The 23999-nt window shown below is 43.4% G+C and overlaps 1 protein-coding gene across 2 annotated transcripts in view; it reads right to left on the reverse strand.

Annotated features, from left to right (window-relative positions):
- The window catches only part of LOC146789708 (tetratricopeptide repeat protein 21B-like), a 576531-nt gene that overhangs the window by 193066 nt on the left and 359466 nt on the right, over positions 1-23999 (reverse strand). For both annotated transcript variants that reach the window (XM_085632041.1, XM_085632042.1), the window contains exons 21-22: positions 22532-22642; positions 12853-12934 (exon numbers count right to left, since the gene is read on the reverse strand). In XM_085632041.1, coding sequence (XP_085488167.1) covers positions 12853-12934; positions 22532-22642 — 193 coding nt within the window. The remainder of the gene's footprint in view (positions 1-12852; positions 12935-22531; positions 22643-23999) is intronic.

The raw sequence follows: 23999 nt of genomic DNA on the forward strand, positions 1-23999 counted from the left end.
AAAAAAAAATATTTGTAATATATGTCTAAATACAGTATTAGCATCAGCAGAGGATTGCGGTCGCATGAGTTATAGTTGCCTACAGTAACTATAACGGGGGAATTTCATTGGTTTTTTATCAGTAAAATGTCCAGCTAACTATAACATGTGTGAAACCTATGGTTTTTTCAGTGAATATATATATATATATATATATATATATATATATATATATATAAATGTAAAATATAGCGCGGGATTCGCGCACCCACCGCGTCATACACGCACATGACGCATCGTGGAGTCGCGCCAGTGCCGCGTAACGTGCAGCATACATGTCGCATATAGGCTTGGATTCACGTACCGGTCTCTTTGTAATCGCGCACTAAACACGTACCCAACTCTTACCTTATGTGTATGCTTTCGCGTACGGGTCGTGAAGGGTGCGCATAGGGTGCGCGGATCCCCCAAAAATGGAAAAAAAAAAAAAGTTTTCAAAATATAGTTTAAAAAATATTTTAAAAATATATTTTAAAACATTAACAATTTTTTTTTTTTAAACAAAAACAAATAACATTTTTTAATTTTTAAAAGAAATAATTGAAAAAATACGTTTAAAAATGAATTTTCACAAAATATAATTAAAGGAATTGACAGACTGAAATAGAAAAATGTAGAAATCCAATGAAAATCATTAAACATCATAGCTTTAGTGATAAATTATAGATAGGAATTAGCATTTAAAAAACCTGTGAAATTCACTGAAAAAACCATAGGTTTCATGCACGTTATAGTTAGCTGGACATTTCCCTCATACAAAACCATTGAAATTCCCCCGTTATAGTTAGTTCAGCTAACTATAACTCGCGCCCCCGCAATGCACTGCTGATGTCACATATTACATCACTCATGACATGGTCAGTGACATCACTGATGACATCACTGATGACCTCATCCATACGATAAATTAGTGCATCTTGTCACACCCTAATATAACCTTTGATACACCGAGTCAAAATTCTCAAACCATAGATACTCCAATACCAATAACTACATACCCACTCATTGACTCTTAGGTCTACACACAGCTCCACTCACACACCTCTACAGTCAAACATAATTACAGTCACTCAGTACAGGACTATCATATGCAATATACACCTATATAGACACTCCGACACCGCCAATCATCCATAGACGTACACCTAGTCAGTCATGCAAATAATAAATCCCACTCCAATTTACACACCTATACAGTTATACACAAACAAGTTCACTTACTCATAAAAATACTACCACATTTGGACGCTCTTATACAATTACTGCTACAAGCACACACTCATCCATACAGCCACTCTCACAATCACACACGCTCACATATAGGCAGTTATATACTCTTACACACATATACACTGCGTTTCACATATGTAGTTACTGACACATGTACAACTGAGATATACATTCAATCAGTAACACACCCATACATACACTCACCCAACCATACAGTCCATCACAGTTGCACTCTTAAAACCATGCACCCATAGAATCACCCACTCACACATGTATGCACAGAGTCACACACACCCCACCCACAGAAACACTCAGGCACCCATACAGATATTCAGACAACCAATCAATAACCCATATAGACACTCATATAGCTATTCACAAAACCATGCAGCCACTTATACACCAACAGACACATACAGACATCCACACAGTTTAGTCACTAGTCTGCAGTAAGATACATTCAATGACTCACTTATAGTCAGTTATGGACTTAGAAAATCATCCATTCACACACTTGTACACCCACTCATTCTTCAACAGGCCTTTCCCTATATATGATACACAATACAAGACCTGGTGATATCAAAGCACTTCTTCCAATTAGACGGGATTGTTAACAGGGTAATATAAGCATCTGTTATACCCTCAACAGTAATTCATGTCATGAACTATCAGTAACATCCCTAGTGCCACAAAATTTAATATTTCCCAAAGACAAATATTAAAAAAAAAGGCAACCAAACATGTGCAATTTATTCCACCTAGAGCATAAACAAGAAAAAGTGTGGAGAAAGAGAAAGCATCTCACGTGCGCAACACCAGAGGAGCTGCTGGCTGGTTCTCGCCAGTGTGCTCACGAGTTTCTCATCATCGATGTCTTTCTCATGAAAAATAATGATGTGAAAAAATAATGTGTGAAATAAACCGGGGAGGATTTGTTTAGGCAGCCCAAAACCAACAAAAGGAGAAAAAAGGAAGGAAGACCCGTGTGGTCTTGCAGATAAGATTAGGTATGACCCACGTATATAATTCCAACTGTTTTATTCCGCTCTGTGAGTCATCCCAAGGTTAAAAACACGGTCATGTTCTGTAACCACATTTATGAATTCCCTATATATATCAAACATATTAAAACTTTACAAAAACACAGACTCACGGGATGACGTCATCAGTGATGTCATCAGTGATGTCACTGACCATGTCATGAGTTATGTAATATGTGACGTCATCAGCAGTGCATTGCGGGGGCGCGAGTTATAGTTAGCTGAACTAACTATAATGGGGGAATTTCAATGGTTTTGTACGAGGGAAATGTCCAGCTAACTATAACACCCCTGAAACCTATGGTTTTTTCAGTGAATATATATATATATATATATATATATATATATATATATATATATATATATATATATAAATAAACATACATGTAAACCTATGCATGAATATGCATGAAACAGACTTCTGTATGTTCGTCAGAGAAAAGCACCCTTGTGGACGGTGGGTAGTGCTATAACATCCTTACATGCAATATTAATCCAAAGAGCAAAGATTTGAACATAAAACAGTGGATAGAATACTTGTAGTATTAACAAGCAAAGTAGTCAAAACCATTATGCATAGATACATTTAAGAGACATAGGCTTAGCTTAAGAAAATAGGTTCCTTAACACTGCCTGTCCCACAGATGTGTCAGCACGTTGTGATGACTCCAGGCAGTAATGCTGTGTAAACGTGTGCGTCGTCTTCCACGTAGCAGCCCTGTAGATTTTTTCAAGTGCGTTATCAGTTCTTGATAATGGCTTGCCAGCCTTGCATTGGCAAAATTGAATTGCGCTCGCTATCTACCTGGATATGGTAGCTTTAGAGACTGCAGTGCATTGACCGCTTTGACCATAAGCTATGAATAGCTGATTTGATTTCCTTATGTCTTTAGTTCTTTGCAAATAAAATTTAAGGCATCTCTTGAGGTCTAGAGTGTGCAACGCTCTTTCCGCAGACGTGGAGGGGTTAGGGAAGAATGTCCTCAGAATGACTGGCTCTTTCAAATGGAATTGCGTAGGGACTTTAGGGATGAACTTGGGGTTCATCCTCAATATGACCATTTGATCCGTGAAGCACAAAAACAGATGGGATATGGTGAAGGCCTGTATTTCACTAACCCTCAGGGCCGGACTGGTGATTCCGGGCACCGGGCAATCCCCCGGTAGGCCGGATGGGGTGGGGGCCAGTTTTTTCAGAGGGGGCCGGTTTTGCTGGGGATGATTTTGGGTCCTTGAGTCAGAGTCAGACTCTACTGTAGATAGTAGCCTGTCTGTCTGACCTACACTCCGTGTGTGGAAAAAGCATAACTGCCATTATGGGCCTTTACTCCTCATATAGCTCTTGCATCCTCCGAACATTGGCTGGGTGGGTACCAGAGGGTCACTATCACTCACTTCGCATGGCGTCTATGTGCATCACCTTTGTTTAGAGGCCGCCCTGTATGTCCTGCGCTCTTGAAACGTGCAGCTCCCGGCGCCGCTGCTACCTCGTCATTTTCTTCTAATGTGCACGGTACTCCGCTTTCAAAGCCAGGTAGGTCTGCGTTCACCTATTGGCTGCCGACTTTCTGCAGCTGCTCACATCGGGAACGTGCAAGGCAGCAGCAATGGTTTTCAGTGGCTGAGCACATTTATCTTCAGCTAACTTCTCTGCCGCCTTTTCATGTCTTTTCCAGCAAACATCCTGCTTTTCAAGCCCCTCTCCTTTTCACTACCTTTCTCACTTCCTCTTTGTTGGCTGTTTTCCTCTCTGATCCATTTTCTTCCCTTTTCTCTAGTGTTGTTCTCTCTACTTTTGTTCCATTTTCTTGGCTTTCTCCCATTTAGTTTCAACCTTTCTTTCTTCGCTTTCTTTTTTATAAGATGATTTTTTTCTTTTTAGGTCCTTTCCCGGTCCCCTTTCCTTTTTTTTGTGCAAATCTGGCTTCTTTCTCTGCCTCCTTCCCCTTTCCTAATTGTGTTTATTTCTTCATGCCTCATCAACACTCTCTCTCTTTAGCTTCTTTCTCTCATCCCACTCCGCTCCTTTTTATTTGTGATTTTCTCTCTGCCACATTTTAGCTTTTCCATTTTCTTAACTTGATACCCTTATCTCCCTGTTTCAAGCACCCTTTCTTTTATTTCTGTCTTCTTCATTTCCCCTTCGTTTTCATTTGCTTCGTTCTCGTTGCCTCATATTCCATTCCCTTTCTTTAATTTCTTCCCCCATTCTCCCTCTTTACTTTGTCATATGCCAATTTCACCTTTTGTTTTTGCCAAATTTCCCCTTCTCTTTCTTTACTTTCTTTAACTCTTCCTCCTTTTTCCTTTCCTCTCTAATTTCCAATTTCCTAAATTGTTTCATATCTCTCTTCCCTTATTTCTCTCTCATTCTGTTTGCTTCCTTTATGTAGATTGCCTTTCACTTGGACTCCTCCACCAGTTCCCTTTCATTCATGCCACCTTATTTTCTTTGCTTCCTTTTGCACCATATACCAGCCCTTTCCTATTCTTCAGATCCTTTGTCCGCTGCTCCTTCTTCCCTTCTCTCTGTTATAGTCTCTCTCAGTCCCCTTTCCCTCCAGAGCTCAATGTTCAGTAGAACTGTTGTCTCCAGGGTGGTGCTGGCTGTGAGTGGTGGTGGCGGCGGGGGGAGGGGGGATAACTGCCTGTTAAATCGTCTGGAGCACAGGTACAATAATTTACCTGAAAGAGCACCAATTACTAGCTAAAAATATAGATGCATGATTCTATTGCTGAAAGAAAATTATGCATGGATGCAGATTTACCTAAATGCCAAGTTTATAGGAAATGACATCACAAACCCTTTGACCACTGGTGTCATCACTGAGCAACGGCTCCACTGCAGGTCCTTCAACAGCCCCTTAATTGCTACGGGAGGGGTAAGGGCAGGGAGTGTACATACGGGCACTTTGCCTCCGGTTCAATTGCTATTCCTGGCGCTGCCTTTATGTCCTCAGAGTGCAGGACAGGGTCACTGTGGTTATCAAAGTATACCCATAGGTGATACCTTGGAGCCACATAGGCCCGGTTCTGCGCAGTGGAGTATTTGCTCCAGTCAGGCCTGGCTCCAGTTTGTGAGAGCGGTGGAGCGAGGTGGCTTGCGCACCGTCGCGGGCTGTGGCTGGCAGTGGCTGCAATAAATCAAAAATTTTAATCGTGATGATGGTCATTATGACAGTGACAATCATCATGATTAAAATGTCAGATTTATTGCAGCTACGCGTGACGCGACGGTGCGAGGCGAGCAGGGCAACTGCAATGAGCAGGCGCCGCGTCCGGGCCACGATTAAAGTAGAAAGAGCCTCAGGCCCTCAGCCGAGGTAAATTAATACAGGCCCGGGCCCGGTTCTACTTCTGCGCAGTGCAGTGGACACGACCGTGAGGAGATGATTGTCAGCACCCCACCGCCACAATCTGCCCCCGGGTCCGACTCTGATCGGAGCCACTTGCTATCAAACGGTTTACGGATTTGAAAGTGAATCAGAGTCGGACCCAGGGGCATATTGGGGGCGGTGGGGTGCTGGCAATCATCTCCTCACCGCCGCAGACATGTTAAGGCAAAGGGGTAGTGGAGACACCAGCAATAATGGCAGGAAGGGAAGAAAAGATGAAAGAGATGAAGAGATGAAGGTGGGAAGAAGGGATAAGTAAAGAAGGCGGGAGAGAGAAAGTGAGGAAAGACTTCTAGAAGAGAAAGATATATGAAGCATGAGAGTGAAGGGCAAGGGGTTGTCCAGAGGGATGACAGGAGAATGTGTATGGGTACATATGACTGGGTGGGTAACCTGGTGCTCTTTAAGGTCATCTACTATTTACTGTGCTTTGTAAGTTGACACAAATATGTAATGAAAAATGTGCTGTAAAATGCACCATTTTGGTCTGTCTTTTTCCCCAAAAAATTTGGGGAGAGAATCCCTCTAAATCCCCCTTGTAGTGGTTGGGCTCGTGAGCTGCGCTCACAACGTGCCGGATGGGGGCTGGTCTGGCAAATTTCCCAGGGCTGCTCTCAGTTCTCCGTCCCGCCCTGCTAACCCTTCTTGTCGAAGTAAGTGCTAGAAGAAGTGCGACTTTCCAGGTCAAGTACTTCAATTCTGCCTTGTGAATGGGCTCGAATGGTGGTTTTAGCTACTGAGACAAAACCACATTAAACTGCCGTTCCGGAGGTGGAGCTTTGATGGGTGGAAAAACTCTAAATAGTCCTTTCATAAATTGCTTTATGACTCTTGATGACCATAAAGGTGGAGTATGAGGCGATCGTCTGTATCTTGATATAGCAGCCAGGTGAACTTGGACTGATGAGTGTGCAAGACCAGATTTTGCTAGAGAAAGCAAAAAAGGCAGGATCTCTTCTGGAGAAGAGAGAAATTGATCTAAAATGCACCATACACAGAAGTGTTTCCACTTAAGCCTGTAAGTCTTATTGGTGCTTTCAGCTCTAGATTTTCCATTAATGTCTTTGCAGTCTTGTGCAATGCTCAAATCTCTAAATTCAAAGAATTCAAGAGCCACGCATGCAGTTGCAGAGAAGCTGGCTCCGGGTGACGCACTTGGCCCTTGTCCTTTGTCAACAGCGTTGGAGTCGGCAACAGACGGATGGGCTGCGATTCCGACAGGAGGAGTTCCGTGTACCAGTGCGGTCTGGGCCACCTGGGGGCTATCAGCAGAATGCGGCAACGCTCCCATTTCATCTTCGTGAGGGCCCTGGGTATCAGAGGAATGGGAGGAAAAGCGTATGCATAGATCCCTGACCAGCGCATCAAAAGAGCATTCCCCCATGAGTTTGGGAGAGAGAATCTGCTTGCAAAGAACCAGCATTTGGAGTTGAGCTGGGTCGCAAATAGGTCCAGCGCTGGCTTCCCCCAGATTGCAAATACCTCATCCAGCTGTGCTTGTCCCAGCTCCCATCGTTACAGCTGTCGCTTGTTCTGCTCAAGGTATCGCCAAGGAATTCCGGAGACCCGGGACATGTTCTGCTGTCAGGGAAATGTGGTGGAGCGTCAGCCAGTTCCACAACTGTTCCCGTCCTGTGACAGAGTTAAAGATTTTGTACCTCCTTGCTTGTTGATATAAAACATGCTTGTGGCGTTGTCTGTCCGGATCAACACCGACGACCCTTGTATTCAAGGAAGGAAAGCCCGAAGAGATAGGAAAATGGCGTTCTGTTTGTCTGTTTATGTGCATCTGCCGCTGAGCCAAGGACCACTTCCCTTGCACTTGCAGGTCCTGTAAGTGTCCTCCCCAACCTTCTGTAGAAGCATCTGTTACTACGTAATCCGGGATGATTGAAAGAAAAGATTGGCCTTGGGACAGATGTGAAGTCTGAGTCCACCACCTTAGGGCCTCCTTCATCCGAGAAGTGACATTGATTACGTCGAAGGAACCTGAGGTTTAAATCCATTGACGCTGCAATTCCTCTTGAAGAGGTCTCATGTGCAATAGAGTTAGCGGCACAAGATCTATTGCAGCAGAGAGCATTCCCAGTAAAGATTTGAACACTATCAGAAACTCACTTTTTTTCTGTACAGCTTGAGTGTTAATGCTCGTAACCTTTGTTGCCTTTCCTCGGAAACGAAAGCTTTGTTTTGGATGGTGTCCAGCTTGGCTCCCAGAAATGTTATCCGGTTTGGGAAAATTGAAAATTTCTGAAAAGTGACTGAGAGACCCAGTTCGTGAAAATGAGTGAGGCATTCTCCACTAGGCGGGAAGATGGCGCCTTTAGCAGCTAGTCGTCGAGGTAAGGGAATACCTGATGACCTTTGCTTCTCAAGGCTGCTGCCACTGGAGCTAGGAATTTTGTGAACGTCCGTGGGGCCGATTTGAGGCCAAATGGAAGGACTTGGAATTGTTAGTGGGTACCAGCCACTGTGAACCTCAGGAACTTCCTGTGTTTCGGATGAATAGGGACATGGAAATATGCATCCTCGAGATCCAATTAAGTCATGAGATCGCCCTTGTTGAGGCGTCGTAGGATGTCAAAGAGTAACCATCCTGAATGTTTGACTCTAAAAATGTGTTCAATTTTCTGAGGTCTAGGATAGGCCTCCACTCTCCCGACTTTTTGCGAATGAAAAGCGGGAGTAAAAGCCTTTCCTCCTTTGGGGAAAAAGGGATCTTTTCTATTGCCCTTTTCTGAAGCACTTCACGTGCTTCTGTTTTTGATTAATTGAAGGTGAGGGGGGGTGTGATCCCTTGGGAGGGGTATTGGGCGGTTTTTGGACGAATGCTAATGTGTGGCCATAAGAGATGAGATCCAGGACCCACTTGTCTGAAGTTATGTCTCGCCACTGGTCGATATGCTCGGAGATTGACGCACCATTCGGGGGGGAAAAAAAAGCAGCTGGTACCCTGTTGCAATCACGGCTTGCAGTCGGTGTCACGGCCTTGGGATCCTGGCTTTCGTTTGGAGCCTTGCCTGGAGAAACCAGCTGTATTCGCTTGACAGTAGGATTGCTGCTGATATCCCTGATGGTATTGCGGCTGAAAGGTCTGATAGGACTGGGAACCTTTGTAAGTCCCCCTATAATTGGAGAAGCCCCTACCTCGGGCTCCTCGAAAAGGCACCTTGGGATACTGCAGGGTTCCAAGTGCCTTAGCAGGGTCAGTATCCTTCTTAATGGCGGTAAGTGCCTCATCAATATGGCTGCGGAAAAGGCTGTCACCATCAAAGGCCATATCCAATATCTTGGTCTGGACTTCGGGTGGAAATTTGTTGCCTTTAACCACCCTTGATGTCTTAAAACGGCAGCGCCAGCTAACTGTCTGAAACCAGTTGTGGCAATGTCAATTATTTCAGACGCTGCTCTCTCTCCTTCCGTGAGTATTTTAAGAAACTCCTCCTTGCTATCTTCTGGGATGACCTCCTTCATTGAACCGATGTCAGACCACATTTGTCTATCATAACGGGCTAAAATGGCCAAAGCGTTAGCCGCCCTGAGACTGCCGCCATTGAAGAGAATCTTTTCCCAATTGAATCCAGGCGTCGACCTTCCTTGTTTTGTGGAGAAATGATAGGCGTAGATGGATCTTTTGATCGTCTCTGAGCCGCCTGAGAGATCATCGAGTCCGGTTTAGGGTGACTTGCAAGACACGCAGGAGTGCCCTCCGGTGCTCTATATTTTTTATCGAACCTTGACAGCACAGGAACCACGGAAGCTGGTGCCTTCAAGACCTTGATCCATTCTTGCCAGATATGGCCAATGATGGGTATTGACCTGACAGTCTTTCTTGCCTAATCCTTAAAATCATAAAGGAAACAGTCCAGTTGATGCACAATTGTTGGCAGATGAAAGCTGTTAACTTCTCTGTCCATAATATTATGGAATCCTCCGATATCCTCAGGAGGTGAGTCCAAAGGATGATGAGGCAGTGGGGTTGGCGTTGGCGCTATATAGTCATCCCACTCATCCGCTGGTGGAGGAGAGTTTGCTATCTCTCCTTCTTCCTGCTCCTCCTCCGACGTAGTAGTGTCTTCTCTGGGAGGAAGAGGAGTCATGGGACATGGTGCCATCCCAGGAGTGACTGGAGGTGGAGGCAGCGCTGCTTGTGGAGCTACCTGCGGAGGTGGGGGAGGTATGACAACATCCTCTTGAGGAGGAAACCTCTTATAGTCTGCCAACATATTCTGAAGGTCTAGAATTAACGCCGAAGGAAATTGCGCAGGCTGCTGTCTAGGCTGCGAAAAATATTGTTGGTACTGAACAGGAGGGGCCGGATAATGCTGGTAATACTGTTCTTCATCGTCATATTCATTGTCCTCTTCCTGATATTTAACTTTCAGTTCAGAAGGACTACGTGCGGCTCGAAACTGGCCTTCGTCCTCTTCCGAATCCTCAACATCCAAAAGATGGCTGGGATGTAGCAGAGACATTTTTGGTGTCCTGAATTGAGGTTGTGCAAATTGCTGGAACGGGGTTGACGGACCTGCATAATAAACTGGATTTTTTTTATTCGACGACGAGAATTTCTCGTCGCCGACGGGGCCGTGGTCTATCGCAAACGGGTGACAGTCGACGGTACTGTCACAGCCGGTGGGATTGCCATAGTTGGAACATCTCCAGTCGACGACTGTCGTCGATGGTAGTAATGTCTTCGGCGACGATGGTGTCATCTACGGTTTCGTCGTCGTTGACAATGGTGTCGTCGTCTACGGTTTCGTTGTCGGCTGTCTCAACGTCGAAGGCGGTGTCATCGTCAATGGCTTCATCAACGACAGCTGTTCTGACAGGCTCGTCGACGATGAGGTCTTAACTCTCGTCGACGGTGTAGTCGTCGTCAATAAAGGTAGCATCGACGGTATAGAACCTGTTGTACTTGCAGTCGATGTGGTAAACACTGTAGACGATTTCGACGACGAGAGAGTCACAGACGTCGAATAAAGTTCCCCCTGCAAGACCTAAAACAACAAAATGAAACAAGCGCACTGAACTTTAACTGAAAATATTAGGAGCTCTGCCCAATAGCAGCGCATTATAGGAACCGATTTGCACTGGCAGCACAATACGAGCACTTGGCACTAAACAGCAGTGGGAACACTGGCTTCAAACTGGAAGCTATGGACACCAATAGCACACACAAGGAGCTATGATGCAGGACCTGTCATCACATTTGAATTCTAGGCACTGGATGCAATGGTCACAAGGGCAGTTACATGGAAACACCGGGCACTTGAAGCACAATGAATAATGCTTGGACACATGAAGCAGCCACTGATTATTGTGAGATGACCTGTAACTCTACACAGTTCCACAACATCCGGAATACCGTAATTAAAAACCTAACCATAGGAAGAACAGGGATTCCACTGAACAGGTGTGAAAAACCCCCTTTCCAGAAAGAAAAATTATCTTTTTTCTTTCTGGAAAGACCGTTTTTCACACCTGTTCAGTGGAATCCCTGTTCTTCCTATGGTTAGGTTTCTAATTCCGGTATTCCAGATGTTGTGGAACTGCATTCAGTAAGGAGGGTGAACTTAACCTTAACCTCTACCGCCCTCCGTTTTTTGACTGTTACTGTAACGCTATACGCCAGAAGAAAACTTGCAGAAAACATTAAGATCTGGGCTAAGGGTCACAATTGACAACCATGGGCACTAGGCGCCCCTTTTTGTAGAGACACCATTGGAAGTGCTGTGTAGCAAGGCAGGCGCACCATTCGAGACAACAAGAACGAGATGTTGCAAAATGCTTACAAGGTCCAGCGAGAACAATGGGGAGAGAATGATGCAAAACTATACATGACCCATTATAAGAAATAAAGACATTTTGCACATTTATTACAAGCTCCGTTGAAACTTACGGGAGCAGAGTGCTGCAAATGTTTGCAGGCCACTGTGAGAACATGGGGGCATAAGGTTGCAAATAAGTACAAGATCCATTGGGAGGAAAGAATGTTACAAGTTGTCACCAGTCCAATGAAAACAATGGTGCAGAATGTTAGAAATTAATACAAACCCATTGAGTGGATTGGAGCAGAATGCTGCAAATTATTACACCACCAATTTAAAACAGGAACCGAATATTGTGAATAAAAAACATTTCTAGAAGAAAATGAAGGGGTAGAATGTTTAAAAAGGATTCTCAGACCCATTGATATCATTCAAACCAAATTTTTAAAATGCATAGAAGTCCTGGGTTGAACAATTAAAAGTCCCAATCAGAGCGATAGGGCAGGATGTTTGAAATATTGTATGCTCCATCGAGAACGTTATAGATAATGTTACAGCAAAGGACAACATCTGATTCCATGAAACGTCATATTAGTGTGAAATTCTATATTGGAGATTTTGTCAAAGGAAACAATTAACAATATTTTATTGTGCAGAACTCTGGTTTAACTCTAAATTGAGTTAACATATATTGCCTCCACAATCTGTCTACGTTTCCTGATTTATTCTGCAACGTTATCCGGTGCATACTCAAGCAAGCTGGCACAGTAAGCTATGTATATCTTGTAGGAAGTCAGATAGTATCCCCTTTCATATGTAGTTTTGGTACTAAGCATCATTTTGTAAAACCTCCCTTGCAATGCTTGTAAAATTACTTAACTTGTCACAAATGCCACAGTGTCATTATGCATAAAACAGAATCGCTTTTGCGTATGTTATAATATTCTATTTCATTAAAGTCCAAGAGTAAAAACCAGCTAATATTTTGACTTTTCATTGGTTTACATTTGATTTGAGCAAGGTCTACGGACAGACAGGTGTACTGGGTTCAGAGTGTAGGCAGAAGCACTGGGGTGCAGTCACTTATTTAGGTAGTTGTTTCAAAGTGTCTCTTGTGACTGACACCTCTGGCTTGCTTGCAGGCTCGTAAACAAGCAAAACACCTTATGTCCTGGCTGACTGTTCCAACAGAGTGCTGCAGTCTGTAAAATGTGCTGACACTTCCAGCAAGCAATGGTTAAAGGGGCTGACCCATTGCCCCTCTCTGTGTATTATTATGATGACTTTATTTCAAAAGCTCTGACGAGTTACCCAGTTTATTACAAATGTCCAACTTTAGGAAAAGTGGGATTACAAACAGAAACTGAAAGGTACCTGGTGCCTTTTGCAATATTTGTTGATAAAGCTGTATGGCATTTTCATATTCCTGTTTCCGAAACATAATATCTGCAATCATCTAAAAGAAAATAAAGACATTTTCATAAAGTTGAATATTATTAATTTAACTGTTATTAATCACCTTTCTTCCTCTAATAGGACATGCCTTGGCAACTTGGTACGACGATAACATTTTTAATTTTTAATTTACTGCGTATGCCAAGAAAATAAAATGAAGTGCACCCTAAATGTGATGGCCATGCAATCGGATTAAACAGTTTAAATTCAAAATGAAAATTAACCATCACATGTCATTTTAATGGAACATAAATGTTATTTAAGAGAAGACAGGTGTATTTAAAAGAGGGCTGTCTCAAAGACCCTTTATTTATATACATATAGAAGCATGCATTTTTTATAATTTATGACAGTTTTATTACATGAGGCTGCAAGACAATTAAAGCGGTCCCTAGAATAGACCTAAAAAGAAAATCAATAAAAATGTACTGAACAAAAAAAAAAAAGGACGTTCTTGAATATAATGGAAAGGTTTCTCATCTTTATGGGCTAGATGTATGAACAATACTAATAGTGATTACCATATAGCGAGGTTTTGAAAATCGCTATTCAGTAATTGCTACCACTAATGTACACAGGGGCTATTTAGCCCCCATTTCTTACATAGAGATTCATAGTGGGTCGCAAATAGACCTACCTCATGAATATTAATGAGGTAGGTCAAAATTTGTGACCCACTATGATTCGCTGCCATCACAGCGATGGTGGCCTGCTGGGCTCAGCAGACCACCATGTCTGTGACTGCTTTTAAATAAAGCAAGTTTAAAAAAAAAAAAAACAGACTATTTTCCTTAAAGGAAAACGGGATGTGTTGAAAAATACAAAAATGAAACGTTTAAGTTTTATTTTTTAAGAGTAGGCATTGGTACCTTGGACCGCTGCCTACTCAAACATTTTTTTCTCCATTCTCAAAGGGAAAGGCATCCCTTGGGGACCCCTTCCAATTTGCGAATGGATTACTACCAACTTTGAGTTGGCAGTAAATTGCAAAAGTTTTGCGACCGCTTTGGGTCGCAAAACATTCATACATACCAATGCGAATTGGAAGGGATGCCCTAAACACGCTCCTTCCAAATACCGATTCGCAAAATCAAACTACAATTCGTTAACAGGTTACCGAATTGCAATTAGGACATTGTACATTTGAAAATGCGTTCTTGCATTCACAAATGGCCCGATTCTGCAAATTAGGCCGTTTGTGGCCACAAAAAGGCTTCGTACATCTAGCCCTCAGTTCGAGTAATAAGAGATGGCCTGTGAGCTTTCTGTAATTGCTCACTTAATGAAAATCACTTCAGTATCCTGTGCAAGTTTTTTTGTACTTAAGGACCCTGGCTGGGAGGAGATGAGAGGTCAGAGCGCCTATAGCACAGCTGCATGTCTCAGTTTACAAGTCAACTAAGAGATTAAACGAGATAAGAAAAAAATCAATGTAAGATCACGAGCCCTGAGTGAAAATGTAAATAATTTTTCACATAAGTGTACCAAATTTATGTAGAACAAGAGACCGCAGAAGTTACTGTCTCTCGTTCACAGTCATTCTTTTGTTATTCATACACATGAAAAAGTGTGCATCACGTCAGTGTGTTTGAACACACCATGTGCATAGTAGGCTATGATGTGTTCTCACATTACAAAAATGCCGCCACGTGTCCAGTAGATATACCTCCCGTTCATTTCCAACAAACTTTAAAACAGTGTGAATTTAGTCGTTTTTAGGTCTCGCCTGCCCCAGCGCATGTGCTGGTCTGGCGAGACTTATTGAGAGGGCTCCAAAAATTGCTACCAGGCCAGCCTAGAGCTACAGTGCATGTGTGCGCGCGCGCCGCGCTTTACCGCGATTACTTTCACTTTGATGTTTGATCGTGATCGCAATCACTTTCACTTTCGCGGACGCATGGCCGCTTGGCATAGCCAATAGGTCTCGCTTTTGGGACCTTATAAGTATTTAGTTATGCAACTGTTGCATGGCTACACACTTATAAGGTCCCAAAGGCGAGACCTATTGGCTATGCCAATGCTTGTTTAATATAGAACAGAACTACAATTGAAAATAAAATCCAACAAAGTATACAGATCACTTGTCAGACCTAATACCCCCACAGGCAGTCTTGCTCTAGCCTTATTAGACAAGTTTGTGTACATTTTTATGTGAATTTTATATCACAGGTGTTGTCATTTCCTTGCAGGCAGCGAGAGCTAGTAGACACCCGCTTACATAGAGTTGGCTTTTTTGGTCCATTGCTTTCAACCATTGGCTTTCTTTGACTAGCCTTCTCAGCCATCGACTAGAGAATCTCTCAATCACATCTTGCCTCAGCCCCATGAACTAATCATATTTCACCTAATGCTATTGGCTGTTTAGATGCATCCTCCCACCATCTCTTTAGGGATTGTAGTGAAATGTAAGAGTGACTACTTTACAACTATTGCCCTCTCTATCCGCTCATGCTGGCTCCCTCTCATGTGTATCAATCTAATGTGCTAACGCTAAGTGTTAACACAATAAAGCCATGACTATTATCTTTCCAATACTTGTTACTTGTTAATAAGAACACAGTAATACCTAAACCACCTGACAAAGGACGAACTGTCTCGGGGTCTCCTTTTTGATGGTAAAATGTCAATGCTATTTTCTATGTAGGAGTCCTTGGTAACCGATTTTGGGAAAGGGAAAAAAGAAAGTTACTAAACACAAAATATCCACGGGTGTAATAGGCGAAAATAGCACCAAAAAGGGCGACACACAACAAAGACACCTAATCACTGATGAAGGAGTCCTTTAGATAGGACAAAATCCCATCACCGACCGAGGTGGCATGCTTAATCATGTGTGATTTCTCCTCTTAGCGGAGACATCTAGCTCGGCCAAGGGCTACAACCCCCCTCACTGTGAGGGAGGAGCTCAGGGATGTTTTTGATTGCTACTCTTACAAAGGATGTACTAAAATCATCCAGATGTGAAACACTAGAATAGTTAGGTGATTGGCGCAGTGCAAAGAAACTTAACCAAGTGATGTGTGTGATGCTAAAACAAACTCCTACTGTCAAGATTAAAAACAGTGCATGTGCAGTATAAAAATATTAACTGCGTATGTCCAATAAAAAGGTCTACATGTTTCGGCCAGTATGACCCCTGTGGTGTCGTGGCCTTCCTCAGGACCTAGATGTCAAATGCTACTGCGTTACAAAAAGTGACACAATTAAAAATTAATAAAGATAATACTTTTAGGTGTAATATAGAACAGATACAACCTACAACACCAGTAGTCTCACTTTTGGTGAATAACTATATACTGGTGGTAACCCGATGATTACGAGTAAGAGGCCTCACCTCACCTGGTAACAGCTCAGGACGGGAGGCACCACTCTATCCGTTGAAACCCCGGACGATTAAAGAGCTGTGACTGGAGGTAGCAGTAGCATTTGACATATAGGTCCTGAGGAAGGCCACAACACCACTGGGGTCATACCGGCTGTTAGACCTGGCACCATTGGCGTGGGTCTCCCTTCCATTTTTTGCTATTGCCTCCTGTGTTTTTGGTACATGTTTTACTGGTCTAGATGCTTTGGGCACTGTGCCACTGCTGTTCAGTGCAATTGCTGCCCTGTTGACTTGGTAAGTGCATCCACTTGCCAGTCCCTAAACCTTCCCTTTTCTGCATGTTAGCCACCCCTAAGGTAGGCCCAAGGGCAGGGTGCATTGTATGTAAAAGGTAGGACATGCCCAGGTGTGTGTGTGTGGCATGTCCTGATAGTGAATTACAGCCATTTTCATTTTTCACTATTGCTAGGCTACCTGTCCCCATAAGCCAGAATGGGTAGTTTGATTATAACACCTTATAATCATAACTGACCCAGGGAACATGGCAGAAAAGCTAATTTAGTATGCCTGAACTCAGAATGATAAAATACATATTTTAGTGAAGTTGGTTTTAACATTCTGTGTTGGAGAATACCCCTTTTAGAAAGTAGTTTTTTTTCTTGCCTAACCATCCAAGCCTGCCTCTGCTAGGTTGTGTATTCCATGTCTGGTTTGAGAGTGACAGGGGCTGGGGGGCTCCAGGAGACAGGGTGAGTCAGCACAAGGCTGAATGGACCTATCTGCATGAGGTGTGGTGGGAGGAGTAGCACCTGGGCCTGAATAGGGCTGTGCCTGCCTTCCACAATGCTGGCTCCATCTCCTGGGGTGCGTCCGATGACCCTGTCCCATGCTGACAAAGGAAGAAGTTGTGCACTGGCAGAATGCTCCCAGAACTGGTTTGGACTAGGTACAGACACTCTCTGCCTTCAGAGACAAAGGATTTGTGGATATAAAAAGGGGGAACAACAAAAAATGAAAGGACACTGTTCCAACAATAGGGTGCAAACAGACACCCTTGTGCTTAAAGATAAAAAAAGGGGGAAAGATTGTAGGTTAAACGGACCCACCAAATGAGGGGAAGAACGTGTCTTGCCTCTTGTTGCCCTCACACACCCCAAGAGGTGTCATGCTTCATCATCGAGCAGTTGCTCCTCGTTGGGCCGGCGCTGCAATCCCCAACGGGTCCCCCGAAGGGTCACTTTGGCGGAGATCTTTTGAGACATGCCGGATGGTGCATGTGGGTATGTGGGGTGTGGGTCCAAAATGAGGGTAGCAAAGTGCTTGCATCGTGATTTAAAACTGACCAAGGGTGGCCAGAAAACATTGTAGTGTATAGCAACACCCTTGTCAGAATAAAAAATCATAAATCGAGTACAATCCCAAGGGGCACATTTGTGCCTCGGTATCATAGACATGGTCAACAAGTTTCACGCCTCTGTTGCCATGAACGGTCGTTGGCGCTTCTTCAGGACCAGGATTGAAGAGTGTGGTGAAGTGCACGTGAAGAAATATTAAAAGATAAATACCCATAATACATGTCAGGGCGGGTCATTGTACTGCTCCTGATCACAACCTAGAATAGAAAGGAAAAGAAAGAAAGTACATCGAATGTGCATTAGCATTGCTTAATGCAACATAGTGTGCCACTGCTGTGTGCACCACGTATCAATGCCACGAAAAGAAAACAGCACGAGACCAGAGAGGGGTCAAGTATCCCCTAATTAGACACAGGACATGTACGGAAGGCTCAGGGCCGTCATATGGTGGGCCAAAATTATCAAGGGGCCCAAACTATGGGGAGGATAAATACTAGCCCACCCCATAATGAAAATAGGGTACCCTTAGCCCCACCAAATCCCCAGAAGAGTCCTAAACCTTCATAAGAGAAACCTACACATTACTGGAGAATGTCCTTACCTCCCAAATAAACTGCACTCGCTCCAAAGACTGTGGGCGGAAGACGCCCGCACCATGACGGGCTAACAAAAACAGACATTACAAAAGAATGTATAACGAAGATAAACATACATCCAAAGGTACGAGCATTATGCTCAAAGATGAAACTCAGTCGCACATCCTCATCGTCCATTGTCTTACTCACAAATGTCACAAGTGCCCAACGCCCATGCACCTATCGTATGCCGCCACCAAGCCAAATATGCAGCAGTGGCCGCGCGACGGAAGATTTTTAAAAAGGCGCATAGGTGCCATGGGCGTGCTCTAGTTCCGGGGTGTTCCTCTGTCCCAAGTGGGGACAGCACATGCGTACAAACTGGCCCCAATGCGCATGCGTGACCGGGGAATGCTAATCCCCAGCGTATCGACATCTCGGGTGGAGACTAATTAACAAAGCAGTATGAGGGAATACGTTAAGCCACAACCCAGTGTACAAATAACAGCGTACACCGGGGGAAGTGTGTGCCGCCTCAGGAGTTGCCGTCGCATCGCCGAGTATGCATGCTGCCGCTGTCACCATCGCATCGCCAAAGCACGTCGCATCACCGGAGAAGCGGGCCACCGCCGTAGAGGTCGCCATCGCATCACCGGAGAAGCGCGTCGCAGGGCCTGTCGCGGCTCAGAAGATCACCGAATCGCTGCACGGCCGTCGGGCATGCACGCATCGCATCTAAGTTGTCGCATCATAACCAAGACGCCATTTAGTCGCATTGCACCGGATCATCGCATCGAGGCGCCATCTTGTCGCATTGTACCGGACAGTAGTAAGAAACCGACGCATCACCTCCCCACACAGTAAGGAAATGAGCATCAACTCCCCTGCGCAGCAGTAAGGAACCGACGCATCACCTTCCCTGCGACCCTTTTGTTTGCTTTCGTTACGCATCCAAGGTACTTTGAAGTAAAGTGTTGCATTTGCAATCTAAAGTGAACTGAGCTATTTCCTACCATTTTAAAGTGTATTTTTGATTACAGTATTGTAGATTTTTTTCGTTTGGTCTTGTGTTAAGTCTAGTAAAGATTACTTATTTTTCTAAACTGGTGTGGTGTCCATTTGTAGTGTTTTCACTGTATTACCGTATGTGTTCAGAAATGCTTTACACACTGCCTCTGAGATAAGCCTGCCTGTTCGTGCCAAGCTACCAAGGGGGTGAGCAGGGGTTATTTTAGGAGTGTAGCCCCTTACCCTGACTAGACACAAGGGTCCCTATTTGGACAAAGGTGCAAACCATTGCCAACTAGAGACCCCCAAATCAAACACTGGCCGAAATATGTAGACCTGTTTATTGGACATACGCAGTTAATATTTTTATACTGCACATGCACTGTTTTTAATCCCGACACTAGGAGTGAACCAATAAAGTTTTAACGCCCCTAGTAGTTAGTTTTAGCATCACACAAAAGTTAAGTTAAGTTTCTTTGCACTGCGCCCATCACCTGAATATTCTAGTGTTTCACATCTGGAGGAATTTAGTACATCCTTTGTAAGAGTAGCAATCAAAAACATCCCTGAGCTCCTACCTCACAATGAGAGGGTTGTAACCCTTGGCGGCGCTAGGTGTCTACGCTAAGAGGAGAAATCCCAGATGATGAAGCATGCCACCTCGGTGGGTGATGGGATTTCGTCCTAACCTAAGGACTCCTTCATTAGTGATTAGGTGTCTTCGCATGTGACCACCTTTTTGGTGCTATTTTAGCCCATTGGACCCGTGTTTATTTTGTGTTTAGTAGCAGGTTTGTTTGGGGAATCTATCCGCGCTGGTCTTAAAGCTTCCCTTGGACCCTCCACTCCCAGTTTGTTTTTCTCCAAAAAAGAAAGAGCGTCAGGGGAGATAAAGATAAGGAGGACGAATTTTTGACAGACGAAAGTGCAGTAGGATGTAAGCCCCACACACTTCGCCTTTGGACAATAACTGTAAATAATTGTAATACACTTTTGCCAAATTGCAAGCCACAGAAACAGCCAGTGTTATAGCTCAGTGGGTCAATATTCTTCCTTTGGAAAACTGTAAGAATCTTTAAGGGTAAAATGTAGCTGACATCAACACAGCTCTTCATACTTTTAAAGGTTGATACAATAAGTACCACGAAAGTGGGTATTAACACTAATTAGAGACTGTACTACTTAACAGTAGATAGTAGTAACAAGGGAATTATAAATTACAATTGTGGCATCTGTGAGCTGATTACAGATTTCAGTTAGTTAGCATAAGCTTCTATTCCACGTGCAGTACTGAGCCACACAGTGAGTTTCATAGGCTAAGTCCTTTATGAAGTTATGAAGGCTTCTTACTAGGGGTGTGCAATTCACGTAATTTGCTTTAATGTAATTATGCGAAATTTCGGGCAAATTACATGGAATCTCGTGGAATGACGCATTATGCAAATCAGTTTTTTAGCTCTAGATTTTAGCATGAAATGCATCCTTGCATCTTTTTAGATGTGAGAACACATTTGAGTACAAAAGCGAACACCACAATAGCCATGAACAACAGTCACTTGTGTTCTGGTTGTTTGCATTGTTCCTGCCGTCCTGTGCTTTAGCTTTGATGTGAACGGCAGCGTAATTACATGTTGTGGCATAGTTTCAAGAATTTGCTGTAAGGCAATCCTCCCAAAATTAAACGAATTATGCCAGCATCATTTAAATTTCGCCCAGGCCTCGTTCTTAGCCAGGCCACACAGCTTTGAGGTCAATAGATAGTTCTTTTGTGCTTCTTTTTCAGGACAAAGGTAGAAAGTGAGGGGAAGGATTATACAGATTTCCCCTGTCCCAGGCAATTATGCACTGATGATATTTTGCTCCATTACCTACACCAGCGGTTCTTAACCTTTTGACTTCTGTGGACCCCAACTTAATCATTACTGGAACCCGGCAGCCCCACTGAATCAGTTCAATTCAAATAACTTTATTCGGTCTAGTTAGACCATAAAAGTATAAAAGCAATCACAAGACTTACATAAAAACAACAGTATACAGTGATCTAATAATAAATCATCATTTAAAAAATCATGCAGACAAATAAAGCCCATAAAACATCACATAAAAACTGGTGGTCCTCTGCTTTATGGCACGTTCAAGTTATAAAGCAGCAAGAATACAGAGCTTAAAGGTGGGCAAAATTTGCAGATAAGTGAAAGCCGATCTACAGTAGCAAATGTTTGCCTCCATAAGAAAGGGCAATAAATAACGTTCCCTCAACAGCATATAAAATTTACATTAAATATAAAGTAGTTTGTTGTGATTGATCATCACAGGGAGACAGAGGTAGGTGGGAAAATAGGAACCCTGTGACGGAAAAGCAGCCACTGAATGATTATTGGAATCCGGGGACCCCACTGCATAATTACTGGAAGCCAAGGACTCCGACCTCAGCATTTTCAATTATTTGAATTGCAAAACAATACATACAAAATGCAAAAACAAGCATTCAACAAACAAGATACAAAAGATTCAATATTTTATTTAATTCATAAACAAATCTTTAACAAAAATCGAAATATTAATGGGAAGGTTGAAGCTTTTCTAAATACAATTGAGGCCACTCATGAGCCATAATATTTCCTGTTTGATGCACTTACACTGCTCCCATGACACAATCTGAGGATATTGACTTAAGTTTTAGTCTCCAATTTCAAACTCCTTAATACTTAGAAAGTTTAACATTTTCCAATTCTATATGTTGCTTCTTTATTTATATACACTTTATTAATTTGTTATTATCTACTTTCCTAAGCAGTCATGGACCCCCAGGGTTCACTGGAACACTGACCGACACCAACTGAAAGGTGCAAAATTGACACGTGCACTAGCAAATGCAAAACGTTAGTTTGTACTAGCTAGTCAGCACAAGCTTTTTTGCACTGCGGACCTGGTGAAAATAACTACAAAATTGTAATGGAACAAGAGTGCTTGACACCTGTAAATTTTATTAAAGAAAATGCACGTTTCACGTATTTGCACACACCAAGTGCCCATGACTGCTTGGCCGCTGTCCTGGACTGACCAAACAGTCATGCGCACTTTGCATTTTCCACACCAGGCTGCATTACACAGCCTGGTGGAGAACATGCCCAGACCCCTAGTCCCCGTTTGAGCGCTGATCCACAGCACTGAGACCAATCACAACGCTGCAATGCAGCATTGTGATTGGCTTTGGGGAGCCTGTGTGCTTCCGGAATCTTCAGGAACGAAGGAAGAGAGAGGGAGGCGGCCGCGGCTCAAGGGGGTAAATTTTTTTGTTTGTTTTTTTAAATATTTTGACTTGCACATCTTACCATTGAAGCATCATCTTTGCTTTGGTCATACTGAAGGAGAACTGTACATTGTTCATTACAAGACTCCATGTCTTCCCGTATCAAGTACAGCCGTGCTAACTCCAGCATCACCTAATAAGACACAATTAACCAAATCTAATTAACTTGCAATATAATCAGTCATGTTCTAATGTTAATTTTAAAAAACGTTCAATTGTGATCCCTTTCTACGAAGTGTTTTTGCTACAGTTGAAAAGCCCAAAGCGTGTCATTAAGTTCAGAGGGTTATGTAAGTTACTGGTTGATAATTCAGCACCTTGAGACTCTTCACTTGAATACTAGCCAGGCATCATTGTGGATATGACATCGGCTTTTTATCACATATTTAATATCGCACAGAATTCTAGACTAATGCAGGAAGTTTTCAGCCCCAATAGCTTCAGATGTTCCCTTGCCGTATGATGTGCTGATGCTGTGAACTTCACAACCGTGTTCTATGTATTCAACCACCTGTCATGTAGAGCAAAAACATTTAAATGAAAGTTATCCAGAACTGCACCTAAGAACTAGTGGCGTAGCTAGACCTTTTGCCTCCCGTGACAGTTGGGCTTTTGCTGCCCCACGACGACTGCAGGTGAGGTGGGGGGGGTCTGGCGATGGTCCCTGCATCAGCCGCGCCGCAACAGCACAGTTAAGAGCAAGGGGGCAGTTGGGGGTGGGTTGGGGCGTGCCACCACTGCCCCAAAGCTCCTGCCGCCCGGGGCAGACCACCCCCCCCCCCTCCCTTGCTATGCTACCACTAAGAACGGGAGGACGTGAGGTGGAACCAAACACAAGACTTTCGCATTCAGTCTGAAACCCAAGAAGCACAAAAGAAGGATTGTATTTCGTAAAGTTTCCTTGAGTGGAGGACGTGACATTGCCCTAAGGAGAGAGTCATTCACATGCAGAAAGAGAAAATACTCCAGATGGTGGAGATGAGACACCACTACTGTCATCACTCTGGTAAAAACTCTAGGAGCTGACTTCAGACCAAAATGCAGAGCTGCAAATTGATAATGATCATTCCTCGATACTAAAGTAATGTTTGAACAGTTGGTAGATGGTAATGTGGAAGTAAGCATCTGTGAGTCTAGAGACACTAGCCGCTCCTGCAGTGCTTGTAATGACTGCTGAATTATTAGAATCTTGAATTTCTCTGATTTGAAGAAGAGATTTCAAACTTGAAAAAAGTTGTCCCCTTTTCTTGGGTAACAGAAGATACTTTGATTAACCCTTACACTTTTTCAACAAGGGTGCCAGCTCTATGTCAACCTTTGCCAAAAGAGAAATAACCTTCATAACCTTACAGGATCACCCACCCCCCCTTATACTAAGCATACCCTATCCTATGCAATCATCTCTCCAAACTCCTCCTTCGAGACACATTTGCTGCACCATGATTCTATATCTGTTCAGCAATAGAACCACAGCATGTCTTCAGAACCTC

Source organism: Triturus cristatus, chromosome 10 (genome assembly GCF_964204655.1).
Source record: "Triturus cristatus chromosome 10, aTriCri1.1, whole genome shotgun sequence".
Lineage (NCBI taxonomy): Eukaryota > Metazoa > Chordata > Amphibia > Caudata > Salamandridae > Triturus > Triturus cristatus.